The sequence below is a fragment of the Seriola lalandi genome, unplaced genomic scaffold (genome assembly GCF_002814215.2).
Source record: "Seriola lalandi dorsalis isolate HSWRI2012SDOR001 ecotype SW California unplaced genomic scaffold, Sedor1 jcf7180002054947, whole genome shotgun sequence".
In the NCBI taxonomy this organism is placed as follows: domain Eukaryota; kingdom Metazoa; phylum Chordata; class Actinopteri; order Carangiformes; family Carangidae; genus Seriola; species Seriola lalandi.
In genome coordinates this window covers 356,885-370,464 of record NW_019525498.1, presented here as the reverse complement: position 1 = coordinate 370,464, position 13,580 = coordinate 356,885, and the positions used below count along the sequence as shown (strand labels likewise).

The 13,580-nt window shown below is 43.5% G+C and overlaps 1 protein-coding gene across 1 annotated transcript in view; it reads left to right on the top strand.

The window, feature by feature from the left end:
- Positions 1 to 13,580, top strand: part of LOC111645215 (uncharacterized) — a 22,844-nt gene that overhangs the window by 430 nt on the left and 8,834 nt on the right. The window contains exon 2 of the mRNA XM_087170418.1: positions 2,019 to 2,159. Coding sequence (XP_087026544.1) covers positions 2,019 to 2,159 — 141 coding nt within the window. The remainder of the gene's footprint in view (positions 1 to 2,018; positions 2,160 to 13,580) is intronic.

Here is a 13,580-nt window from a genome sequence, read left to right as displayed (position 1 = left end):
ACCCCCCCACCTGCCCCCGCACCGGCCCACATTTTTCTGGGCTGCTGTGCTTTTAGGTCGGCCCCCGATCACTAAACCGCCTCTTTTCAAACTAATTTTTTGATTGTTGACACAGGCTCAGATGGGTAACACACAATGGCAAATAATTAACCAAAGGGGGCTGAATTAAAGGGGGACTTATTATGAGACGGGTGGTGGATGACTCACTTTGCATTAGGCTTTGAAGACGGTCCCTGGCGGCCGGCGTCGGGCACTCCGGCATTAAAAGCCCCGTGCATCTTGGCACCTTGCTCAATAGAAAAGCAGGCGGTTGATCTGAGCTGCATTAGCGCTGAGCCTTTGTTCTCCCGGAGGGCTGTCAAATGGAGAGACGGCTCCCTGAGACATTTTATAGATACATTCCCCTCGCCGGCAGCTGAGCACCGGCAGGATGAAGCGGGGCTCACACGGTATTAAAGCTGCAAGTATTCCACTCATCCGTCGGTAAACACGCACGCTGTGACTGACAGACGACGCAGAGAGGTTGCGTGAGAGGATCTGAAGTTCAATTTCATTCTTGTTGTTCTGCTCTGATGTTTTTTCTTTATTTTTCCCTCCTCTCCTGGGTTTTCCCGCTCTCTCTGATTAAATGCTTTCATGTGTGTCGTACCAGGATGCAGCAGGAGGGAAATTAATTCCTTATATTACTCTTTGCGCGACGCGACGGAGGCGCTTTGGAGAGCGCTTCAAACTTCAGCCGGTTGGACTTTGAGTTTCTAGACAGAGAATTCAATCAATAAATTTCAACCTGGATGTCAGAGTGAAAAGCAGCTTTGTTGTTGCTGCATTTTCATCTTCTGCTCCATCACAGATCACCAGATGTTTTCATACTCACTTCTCTGTATATTTAGAGCGGGAAAAGTAATAATATGTCAAAATGCTCCTGATTGACTTGAATATTCCTCAAGTTGAAGAGAATTATTCATGTTGAACCTGGAGTCAATGTACAAGCATCACTCCTTTGGATCCACATTTACAGCTCTCAGAAAAATGCGTCTTAAAGGTCCCTATTGTTTAAAGATAGATGTCCACAGCTGAGTCTCAGTTCAGAGGCTGCATTTGAAGACAGAAAGGATCCAACGGGTGGCTCCAAACCTTTCCCAAAATTCATTGCTGGTAATGAAAGCAAATAACACTGACAGAGAGCCTGAGGGTTACATTGGTGGATCTAAGTATTGTGTTTCAGCTCAGTTCAACAGCTAAAGGTACGACTGTTGAAACCAAGAGACTGAAAACCTCTTTTTCTGGAATTAAGAGTCGTGCTTTTCAACGCTACGGTAAGGCCGCAAAGCGAAAATCCTCCGTAGATCAAACTGCCTCATTTTAGGTTCAGCCTTCGTAGACCGCGTCCCCCGAAGGACGTAGTCCCTGAATTGGGCGACGGCACGTGTGTAGTGTGATTATAGATCAGCTCTAGCTTCTATATTAATACTGTGAAAGTATCAAAGCCTCAGTCCACAGAGAAATGCACACAGCCTGTATTCAGAAACTGAGCCTTAAAACCAGCCGTCAGGACTTCTGGAACTTTGTGATGTCACAACAAAGCAGCCACCAAGCCCCGCCCACCTGGACCCACCATCCAAACCTTGTAGGATTTGGTTTCTCTGAGTGTTTTTACCTGAAATCTGCTTTATTTTTATTGGATCACTCAAAAAACAGTCAGCCAATCAGAAGAGAGGCTCAGAAATCTTTCTCAAAAACATATATTTGTTTTGGAAAAAGAAGAGATGTGATGACGTTCCTGTCGACTCTGTTTTCTAGAGTGAGCGATCAATCGATAAAGAAAATTTGTTGCATCGTTAAAGTTAAAGCTGATTTACAAGTTTCAGAGAGTAAAACGTAAAACTCAAAAACATCTTTCCTGTAAATGTTGACGTTTGTTGTTTTTAGTCGTTTTATCACTTGATTAGAAACAGAAACTGTTCCTCCTCTCTGTCACTCTCTAACGTTCATGTTCACTCTGTTGTTCTGTCTCTAAGAACAATAATCCTGCTGCTCCTCGGTCCCAGCCGGGCTCCTGCCGCCTGCCAGCTCCTCCCGGCCCCCGGGCCCAGGAGGAGATCAGGCGGTCAGGCCCTGTGGACGGTTACCTGGCAGCCGGTGCAGCGGGGAGGCTGAGGGTCCCTGAACGCAGCAGAGCTCGGCCTCCTCCTCCTCCTCCTCCTCCTCCTCACTGCATCAGCTCCATCTGTGGCCACTGTCACTCTGAGGGAGATTATGTTACAGCTACAGTCTGTCTGAGGACACAAACAACCAGGAGGATGAATGTGTGTAAGAGTCGTGTGCCGCTCCATTCAAGTACAAACACCACGACCGGAGGATTGAATGAGAGGACGTCTGTCATGGCGTCACCTACGGCAACCAGTTTTATTTTTACTTTAAATATGGTTCATTCCTTCATTGACGGGGGGGGGGTCACTCTGCGGCTTAGGGCCCTCCCCCTCCCTACACACCTGTGAATTCCCATGACCACGCTCATATATACATCCACTGATCAGGCAACAGTTAGTTTGTCTTAAAGTGCTGGAAAAGAAGGGAAATGAACTTTCTCTGACTCTTTCTTTTGCCAGTGACCACGAAGGTCTGACTCGTGTTCACAGCTCCCGCGGGTCCCTGACATCCTGTTTTTGAAAGTTTTTTAAAAATAGACATCAATCGACAGAGGCCATTGAGAGTGTATATGTTTATTTTCTTTTCTTTTTTACCTGACGTGGTCACATGAGGTTCAGGTTGAGTGAGAGTCAGTCAGTTTGTCACCTGCAGTAGATTCAGATCACAAGCAGCAGGAGCAGCGGTGCACAAGCTGAGTGAAGAGCCGCTACGCGTTAGTTTAATCTACATTTTATATAATTTCATCACTTTATCTTGCTGTCAAACAGCCCTTTACTTTGGAACTACAGTTTGTGAACCGCGTTACTCCCGTATTCCTACACACAAGAGCAAGTAATGAAACGGACTGTGCCGTCAGGTGAACGCTTCCTTGTGCATCTTTCCTGTCTGAGGTTGGACCCTCGGCGGGTCGACCGTCCCAGACTTCAGGAGCTGATACTCTGCTCCATCCAGCAGCAGATAGAGATGCATCAAACCAACCCCCCCCCCCACCACCACCACCACCACCAGTGACGGCGGCTGTTCACCTCAAACAGCCTCCTCCAGCCACGTCACCAAACACAAATAGCACTCCTGCAGCTGAAGGAGTGTCTGTGTTCGTGTGTGTGTTGCAGTGGGGGGTTATGATGGTGGTGGTGGTGGTGGGGGGGGGGGGTAGTGAAAGAAAATGGACTTCTGTGTGCTTGCTAGCAGCAACAGCTTTTTTTAATCCTAGCCCCAAGCCGTACTGTGCACTGAAGCAAGCTATTACATGGCACCAATTAAGAGGCTGGAGCGCAGCACCTGGTCCTCCCAGTCCGCTGGCCTTCAGTGGCAGCTGACTATACAGTTCCCCCTGCCAGGTGGTTCCACTTCAATCACATTAGCTAGTCACTGTAGGGTTAATAAAGACCCCGCTCGCCCCCCCCCCTCCTCCCTCCCTGCTTCTTTTCTGAAGCAAATCTAAAGACGGAGCATTTTAAAACTCGTTAAAATTAAGATCCCTCCGCCGGCGCTGGATAATTAAAGCGGTGGCAGGACGAGCTCCTTGGAATCCAGGGCTAATGTTTCAGGAAGGGGGAGGGAGCGGGAGGTGGTGGGGGTCCCTATCCGCTTAGTAGTCCATTTGTACAAAGAGCAGAGGATCATAATAGACCTTTTCATGGATAGACAAAACAGATGGAGGCCAATTGAAATGAGACGGGCAGGGAGACTGTACATATCTGCCCGGATACTGGCGATGTGGAGGGATTCACAAAAACAAGTGGCGAGCCAGCAGCAGCAGCAGCGAGCGAGCGAGTGGTGGTGGCGGTGGCGGCTTCGCTCGGGCCTTTGTCTGCCGCCGCCGCTCGAAGCGTTATCGCACTAAAAACAGCTTGAAAACCAAAACCTGTAAATAAAGGAGTCGGGGCCGAATGTGTCAGGCTCACAATCAATAGTCATTTGTAAGCACATGAAGCAGATGCATGCAGTGACATTTAAAGCTGCTCGGCTCCTTTCAGCAGGATGGTAACGCTGCGTCTCTCGACTTTACCTCCTGTTGCTTTGTTGTTGTTGTCGATTCGCTTCGTTTTGGAGAAAAAAGTTTGTTAAGCTTTTCACTTTTATTCTCTTCACGCTGAATGAAGAAGCATCTTGTTTCTTCACAATAAAACTGATTTTCGATGGTTTTCGGCAAAACTTTTGTTTTAAATGTTGTTATATCTACATTATGTGTTTAAAAACCAAAAACACCTGTTTTATTTTGAAGGAAGATTAACGGTGAGGCATCAAAATAAAAGACGGAGGCGTCCTTTAACAACCAGTTTTCTGCTTTTATTTCCCTTTGGAAAAATCTTCTCACTGTATCTGATATATTCTGTTTCAGCTGCTTCCAGATCGATACTGAAGCTGTATAATGTTCAAACTGAGTAAAATATTCAAACCCCAAACTTTATGTTTTTTTATTGCTTCAACATTCAGTCAAACATAAATACTTGACATTTATTCTGCATCATTTTATACATTTTATACATTTTATACATTTCTCTGACATGTTCGGCGTCTTTGGAAACATCAGGATCCTCAATAAAGTTTGAACAATTCCGTTTTTTTACCTGCACAGCTTCAGTTTGAAACGCACCAGTGGGTCGGTGCAGTTTAAGAGGATAAACGACAAAATAAACCTTTTATCTTTTTAATTTTTCTGATGTTGCGATGCGACAGGAAACATGCAAATAAGTTGAAATAATAATACATTTCTTATTCTGGTCAAATATTATGTATGTTATAAAATGCAGTTAAAATGCTCATCTGAAGTTAAAGTCCTACATTATCCACAGTTTAAAGGACTAGTGACAAGAAAAATAAAGATTTGTAAAAAGCATTTGTTAATATTTACTGTCAGTCTTTGTTTTTTATTTCATCAGCAGAAGAAAAGAATAAAAAGCCTTTTTAAAAACCCCGATGCTACATGTTCTTTCTGTGGATGTAGGTCCACTGTATTTCATGTCTGCCTTCCTCAGAAGCATCACGAGACACATCAAAGCCCCGAGGCTGAGCTGGAGATGGAAGGAGAGAGGAGGGAGGAGGAGGAGGAGGAGGAGGAGGAGGAGGAGGAGGGAGCGCAGGATGCCCGCACTTTAATCTTCTTTATCCGCTGATGTGAGGACAGACCGTCCCAAATTCCATTTATACGAGAAATACTGATGCAAAAAGGTCTTTATACCAGAGTGAACAAATTGGGATGCAAATGTGGAGCCTTTGAACTGTGTAAAGTGGCATAATGGGATGATCCATAAATTATTAATCAGTGTTGGTTTAGAGCTGAACCCAGAGGACGGCTGACATCACCGCTGCAACACAAACCCAACGAACACAGGATCTTTTTTTTCTTCTTCTGACTGAGAAATACATTAATGCAAAAAGGAAAGTTTCTGAACAGCCACAGAAATTAGTTTTAACAAGGTTTGGTTTGTTTTAAGTTTCAGTTTCCTAAAAGTGATTCAATCGTTTCATTTATTTTTTAAGAATTTTCTTTTCTTATTCTTTTTTTTTTTCCTTTAAGGGAAAATAATCCTTGTGACTTGCAAAGAGATCATAGTCATAGTCTGACAGATGAATTAAATGATGTGTAAATATCTTCATTATAACGATTCAACCTTAATGAAAAGATTCATGGATACAGACGTGAAATAAATAATATCCGTATATTATCAAAAATGTCTGATTATCTAGTTTGACATTTTTGGGAGAATATTGTAATTTATCAACTATAAATCCAGCTCTTCTGAGCGTTTTAGCGTCTTTCAGCTCCTTGTCTTGGTTTATTGATTAGTTCCTCTCACCAGCTTCATTTTCAGGCTATAAACGAACCTCACAGTCCGAGAGCAGCTGGTGAACAGAGTGGAGCGTTCAGCAGCTAAAGAGCCAGAGATTTCCCTTCAGGAGCTGGTGGAGACCAAACACCGAGCTCAAAGAAGAGTGTTGGATTTCTTTTCATTATTAATTGATTTCTTATTTGTTTTTGACAGAAAACGTCACTAAAATCTCACATGCAGCTGCTGAAATACTTAAAAAAATAAAAAATTCATGTCTGTATCATATTCAGATTCATCCTACACATTAACACTATGGTGAAAGTGTCAGTTTTATGTCATGTTGCTGCCATGATGTCACTATGACATCAACAGCTCTTTTCTTTGTCTGTCTTGCTGGGTTATACGTCACACATTAAAAATAGGCGAGATGTCAAATCTCTAGATCACGTGACGCAGCTGCCACGCCACGCATCCAGTGTGTTCCTGGCCTTATTGTACCATGGTGCAGCCACAAGAAGCCAAACACTGCAGGAAAGGTCACGGCAGGACAGCCTGACAGGCGAAACCCAGGGCAGCCAAAAATGAGCTCGTAAAGAATAATGAGAGATATTATATATATAAATAATCTCTTCTCTCATCTGTAAGTTTTGCAGCTGGATAGTGTGAGGACGCTGGTCTGAGATTTTAGTGGGTAAATCATCCTGAACCTGATCATCTCTAATCTACACCTCAAACTCATTTTGACAGAATCATCAGCTACAGTTAGAACATTTTAATCAAATTAAACTGAAAGCCTGGCTGCTCTGAAACAGATGAAAAAGAATAAAAGATGTTTACACTTTAAAAACGTTAAAGATGTGACACCCGTCAGTCAGTCAGCTCCTCTCCCTCGTCTTCAGAATGACATCAAGATGAAATTGCTCGTTAAAACGAACTCTTTCAGCTCGTTGGTCACAACAAGCCACAAAGACTCGTCTCCAGGTTGCACTAATCTTCCTCTACCTGCCCTCGGACCCGGCGGGGGCCTCTCACATTGTTTGGGAAGCTGGATTAGCGTCGCTCTGAGTGACTCGGCATTTATTGTGTTGCGTTGTGGAACTCCAACGCCGACTTTCCATGGGGATCCACGCCACATGCTGTCCAGGCTAGTGCACTAGCTAGCAGGCAGCAGAGCCGGTGTGGAGGCTGATAGGCTGGCAGGCTGCTGGGCCTCCGAGCCAGAGCACACTGTAAAAAATACCACGCCTCAGAGTCAGGGTTTATCACAAGAAAATGAAATAAGATGCAAATATTTTTAGTTTATGCACAATGAATGAGAATGTATTTTCTAGATGAACACATTATGTCCAGAGGGAGGAATCTCCTCCTTTTTAATAATGTATTACTGTCATGTTTTCCATAGAGCCTCATGGGGATGCATCATCCTGCCTCCAATTACATTTATATATTTATAAATGGTTTTGTCAAATGTGTTTTGTAGAAGCATTTGTTTTTTCTCCAGCAGTTAAATATGCAAAACAAAATCAAATCATATATCAAACTGTAAAATGCTCTGTTAAATGTTTCATTACATTAAGATAAAATACAGTGTTTGGCTCCAGGTGCATTAGTGCAGGTTCAGGCCTCTAAAACACTTTGTTGGTAAAATTTTACTTCCTAAACACTTCCTGTCTTCTGCTCAGTGTTGACCTTTCAACCTATTCGACCTATTCAACACAGACCATGATCTTCTGGTCTCTGTCCATGTGTAGTGTGATTATAGATCAGGTCTAGCTTCTATATTAATACTGTGAAAGTATCAAAGCCTCAGTCCACAGAGAAATGCACACAGCCTGTATTCAGAAACTGAGCCTTAAAACCAGCCGTCAGGACTTCTGGAACTTTGTGATGTCACAACAAAGCAGTCACCAAGCCCCGCCCACCTGGACCCTGTTTTACCTGAAATGTGCTCTGTTTTTATTGGATCACTCAGAAAAAACACCAGACTTCAAATAAAACACCAGAAAAGTGTGAAGTGCTGAGTTGCCATGAACCTTAAAATCATGTTTAGTTCCTGAGAGCAGACGCAACATTTACGTCTCTGCAAACAAATCCATATCATGTCCAGTGCTTCTGTCCACACATATTTTCAGTTATATAATTATATATTATATTATATTGTATTATATATTATATATAAAAGTAATGAGTGCATATTGCAACATAATTCTTCGGAGACAGAGGCTTCAGGTTTTGTCCTGTCATGTTTCCACTGTAGCTTCTGTGTATGAACAACAGGGAACTTTGATGCCCTTCCTCATGTGCTGTGTTTCTCTTCAGACATTTATATATAAAACTCATTCAGATACACGTGCACCTTGTGCATCTTCACACCTGTCACCTGGCTGACTTCATTATTTATCTGATTTGTATTTGTTTAGCAGCACCATGATCTGTGAGCTCTACGTCGTGCTGACACTCTGCTAAAATGTCGACTCCTCTTTCACACATTTTCACACTTTGCCACCTTCTCTCCACTTTGACCGCACATGTCAGTGTGTGGTAGAGTCAACAGATGACAACAAGGTGTTGAGAGTTGTCCAAAGTTACCTGCATCCTTTATTTATTGTCTAACACCTCAGATCCTCCTCATCAATTCAGTGCAGTTTTTATAGCTATTCAAGGCTCATTTATGCTAAATATTAGTTACATCATCTATTCTAACAACTTTTATTCTGAAATAATAGTCATGATGTGACATAATGAAAATCTTTTTGTGCTGCATCGATCTTATTATGAACCATGTGACCTCTCCTACAATAACAAGACATAATGTCATATGAGAAAAAAGAATAATTGTGCTGAAATCACAAAGAAACAATAACAGAAAACAGTTCTATTTTTATCATCCACCAGTTACGTTCTATGTCAGGACTCAGGGTTTGTCATCATTTATACCACAGACCTTCTTTAACTGTTGAACCAAAGTTTAAGTTGGTTTCACCATCTCATAATTCTTTTTTTAAAACTTCAGAAAACATGTTTGTTACATGGAAATCCACCAAGTACAAAGCTGCGTTTTGTCTCACTTCTCTCAGCTCTGGTTTCACCCGACTTGTTTTTAGCCGACATTTTTTCCAGCGTGCGAGCGGTGGCCAGACTCGGAGCAGCTGGTCAGTTAGCAGGCCACATCAGCGTCAGGCCGCCTCACTGATAATGGGATTAGCTTAAGCCAGGCAGCAGGGAAAGCAGAGAGGGGAGGAGAGGGGGTGCAGGAGATGAGTGGGCATCCAAGAAGGGAGGAGTAGAAGGAAGGGGGGGGGGCAATCGCCACTGTAAGCACACAATACAAGCTTCACTTAAACCCCCCAAAACCCCTGAAAGCCATAACTGCACTCTGCAGGGGGAGAACTGCAGGTATGTCAGTCAGACTCTGCTCTTCATGTCGGCGACAGTCGAGTCCGGATGAGCCTCTCTCTATTTTTCCATTTCAGGTTTAAAGATGAATGTCACATGCGAGAGGATCAACATAAACTTATATTTGTTTACCATTTATTTACTGTCACAGACGCTGTTTCCAGTTTGTTTATCTAAAAGACTTTGGTAGAAAATTAAAGTGACGAGTCAAAGAAAAAGTGAGAAAGTGTTTTTTTTTGTTTTTTTTTATAAAACACTGCTGAATGACTTTTTCCAAAATTGAATTTAGTGTATCAGCAAAGTAATGACTGGATTTCATTTCTGGAGTGGGCCTGACCTCTCATTCAGGAAATACTGTTTGTTTATGATCTTATTGTAAAACTGCAGGTAATGCTACTTGGCTTCAGCGGCAGAAGATAATGACAATAAAATGTTTAAAGCTCCATGTTTCTTCTTCTTCTGTGTTTTATTTGAAGTGTTGATCCATCTGAAGATCTAAAAACCATCTCAGTGTAGTTTTACATCTCCTCTCTCAGGCTTCTCTCTGGAGCTCTAGTAACAACAGGTCGGTGAGCCAATCAGAAGAGAGGACGCTCTGAGCCTCTCTTCTGATTGGCTGATTGTTTTCTGAGTGATCCAATAAAAATACAGAAGATTTCAGGTAAAAACACTCAGAGAAACCAAATCCTGCAAGGTTTGGATGGTGGGTCCAGGTGGGCGGGGCTTGGTGACTGCTTTGTTGTGACATCACAAAGTTCCAGAAGTCCTGACGGCTGGTTTTAAGGCTCAGTTTCTGAATACAGGCTGTGTGCATTTCTCTGTGGACTGAGGCTTTGATACTTTCACAGTATTAATATAGAAGCTAGAGCTGATCTATAATCACACTACACATGGACACAGACCTTTACACTGGAGGAGCTTTAAGGAAACTCTGCATTTCATATATGTTGCGTTTGGTTGCAGCGTCACCTAGAGGTTAAATGTCGTCACATTTTGCAGGATCACACCTCCAGGGATTCACCTACAGTCAGAGATATTCTGTCAAATGATGTGAAAAAAACAAGTGAATAACTTATTTTTGGGAACATCCAAATATGTCATGTGACATGTGGCGGAGATTAAATTATTAATGAGCGGAGAAAAAAAACAGCATGAAAAAAATCTAAAATGGAGGAAAATCTCCATCTCTCTGTCCTCCTTCACTTCCTGTCGGTACCAGCCTGCGTGAACTTCTGGGAGACGGATATTTTTTGCAGCGCACACCCTCCCTCCCTCCCGCCCGGCAGCTCACCTGCAGTGGAGGCGGTTGAACCACACTGGGCTCTAATAGGCTCGCAGCAGCTCTATTATCATAGCCAATCTCGCTAGATTGAGGCTTCATCTTGTGCTGCGCCGACCGCAGCCTCTAATGGCTGAAGTCTTTGCTGAGGGGAGCCACTAATAACGGCACCAATACCAACTGCAATTTTTGGCGTGATGAGAAAGCCCTGAAGTCGACATATTACTTCCTCTAAACCAGCAGCAGCGGCAGAAGTACTACCACATAATTTCACCCTAAAAGCCCCCGGCACTCCTGCTGAGGGCTGGAGAGGATTGCAGGGGGATTGATCTGTGAGAGTAGATGGATGTGTGAAAGCCTACAGAGCTGCCTATTGATTTCAGACGGCGAGCAGGATGAATCCAAGATACAAAAAAAAAGAAGGTCACCCCTCCTTAATCCTGGTCTTTAATCAGAACAGAGATCTGTCCAGCAGCCTCTGGCCCTCTTCAAAAGAATCTGAAATTTCAAAATAAGAGATGTTTCAAAAGCTTGTTAGAGCAATAGATTCCCAAGGATCTGTCCAGGAGCCTGATGATGTGGGACAAATTGCTGCACTCTAGAAAAGATAAAAAAGGACTTGGTGTCGAGTGGCAGAGACAGAAAACTTCCTGAACATGAGAAAAGTTTCATCTTCAGGCTTTTTAAACCGACAGCGACAAAAAGTGTCTAAAAGCTGTTTTCTGTTCCTGCTGCTGCTTTACCTTCCAAAACCGTCCTCTCTCTCTGAAACATACACACACTCCAAAACTGTCCTCACTTTCCAAAATCAGCCAAAATGTCATCTTTTCACTTTCCCAAAACTTCCTCGTTTCCCAGCCCCCCCCAAAAAAATCCTTCATTTTCTAAAACTGTCGTCATCTTCACTGCCACAAATTCCAAAACTGTCCACACTTTCCAAAAAGTCTTTCCACTTTTAACTCAAGACAATAATGACACAATCTACAGGATTTCTCACAAATGATTCATAGTTTATTTGACTCTTGATAAACACGGATGTAACCTGGAACTAGTCCCTGAGGCGGAGGGATACGACCACGAGGAGGAGATTCTCATTTTAAAAAGGTTTCTCACTTTCCATTAATAACACCCTTGTCCAAAATGTCTCCATTCTTTAAGTGTTTCAAACTGTCCAAAAAGTCCACGTTTCTAAAATAAAAATGTCATGACTTTCTAAAAAAAGTTTTAAATTCTAATATCTCCCTTTGCTGAATGTTGTCACTTAAAAAACAACTGTCTTAACTCCTCAGAAAGACTCACGTCCACAGATACTTTACATACACAAACACACTGCTGCACAGTAGTCCAGACTACCTCACACACACACACACACACACACACACACACACACACACACACACACACACACACACACACACACACATTTCCCATGAGGCACCTGACACATGCAGCTGCCTGTGGCTCTGACATGTTCATACATGTCATTCCAACATGCTGCCGAGTGGCATCCTGGACAAAACATCCACACACACACACACACACACACACACACACACACACACACACACACACCCACTGCTGCTTGATGCTGATTTCAGTGACTGTGTGTGTGTTGTATTGTCTCAGGTATATCTCTCCTGGCTGCTGGACGGTGACCTCTCCGACTCAGTAAAGCAGCGTCTGATGATGTCATGTTGACCATGAAACAAACAAATTGGTCAATTTAACGAGATCATTCGGATCTAATTCCTCGTCGTGATGAAAAGTTAACGACGGAGGACGAACTGTGCCAGAACGAGCTGAACGAACAAGAAGCAGCAGGGGGACAAATTCTGGCCGAAAGCACTAATGAGCTTGTTGAACAAACTCCAACCTAATTAAGGACTTTGTGTGTGTGTGTGTGTGTGTGTGTGTGTGTGTGTGTGTGTGTGTGTGTGTGTGTGTGTGTGTGTGCGTGCATGTGTTTGGCATGTTTTTGGTTTATTCATTATTTTGAAGGGGAAACACCTCTGAGGATTCACTCATAACCAGGTTCAATATTATAAACTATTTTTCTACAAGTGAAAATCAGTGATCGTAACAATCAGGCGTGACACATAGCAACTGTCGTCAGGCGTCTGTAGCATAACCTGGACGCAGTGAGGGAGTTGTTAAATCTAGTGGCGTGCCGTGACGCAATACACAAGCAAAAATGTCCGGAAAAAGCTCCTCCCCTCTCCGGTTGACAAACGCCAGTCTTTGTCAAAGGGACACGCCCACAAAGATTACGCCTGCAAGTCAAGCTAGTTTAAGCTTTAAGCTGCATCTCGTGGTCTTCATCAGCCAGTTGACATCACATGATCTAATTCCAGAACTAACTGGTCACATGATAACAGGTACAGGTGTGTTTTATTATAGTATAGTATTGTTTAGCTATTGGCTCAAAATTTTGCTGCTAACTAGCTAACGGAGGAATGATGAGGCGTTTAAGGGGCGTTCGGAATAACTTTATTCTGTTGATGGCGGTGAACACATTCACAGCCTTTCAGCACTTTTAAGCCGCTGTGCTAATCTTATCTCACTTCTTACGGACTACCTGTAGCATGAAGTTTTACTACAGCATGCGGTAGAGAGATCTGCTTCCCAGAATTCCTCAGTGACCACATCACACACAGGTTACCCACAAGCCCCCTCTCCTTAAAGAGGAAAGCTGGGCCTTTAATACAGTATTACAGTGGCATCATCACTGATCACAGTCTTGTTATGCAGATGATGTTATAATGAACAGAGTCGTCCCCCCATTAACAGGCTGGACTGAAGGGGCTGCAGCAGGGGCTTCTGGGAGTCTGACAGCTTTTAGGGGGGGTGGGGGCGGAGGGGTGGAGGGGTGCTGTGGCAGCAGGGGCTGCTGGGAGCTGCTGGTGCCGTGGAACGATGCCTGAGCTGCCAGCAGCACTCCTCCACTTCCACTGCATCGGACACAAGCTGACCCCCCCCCC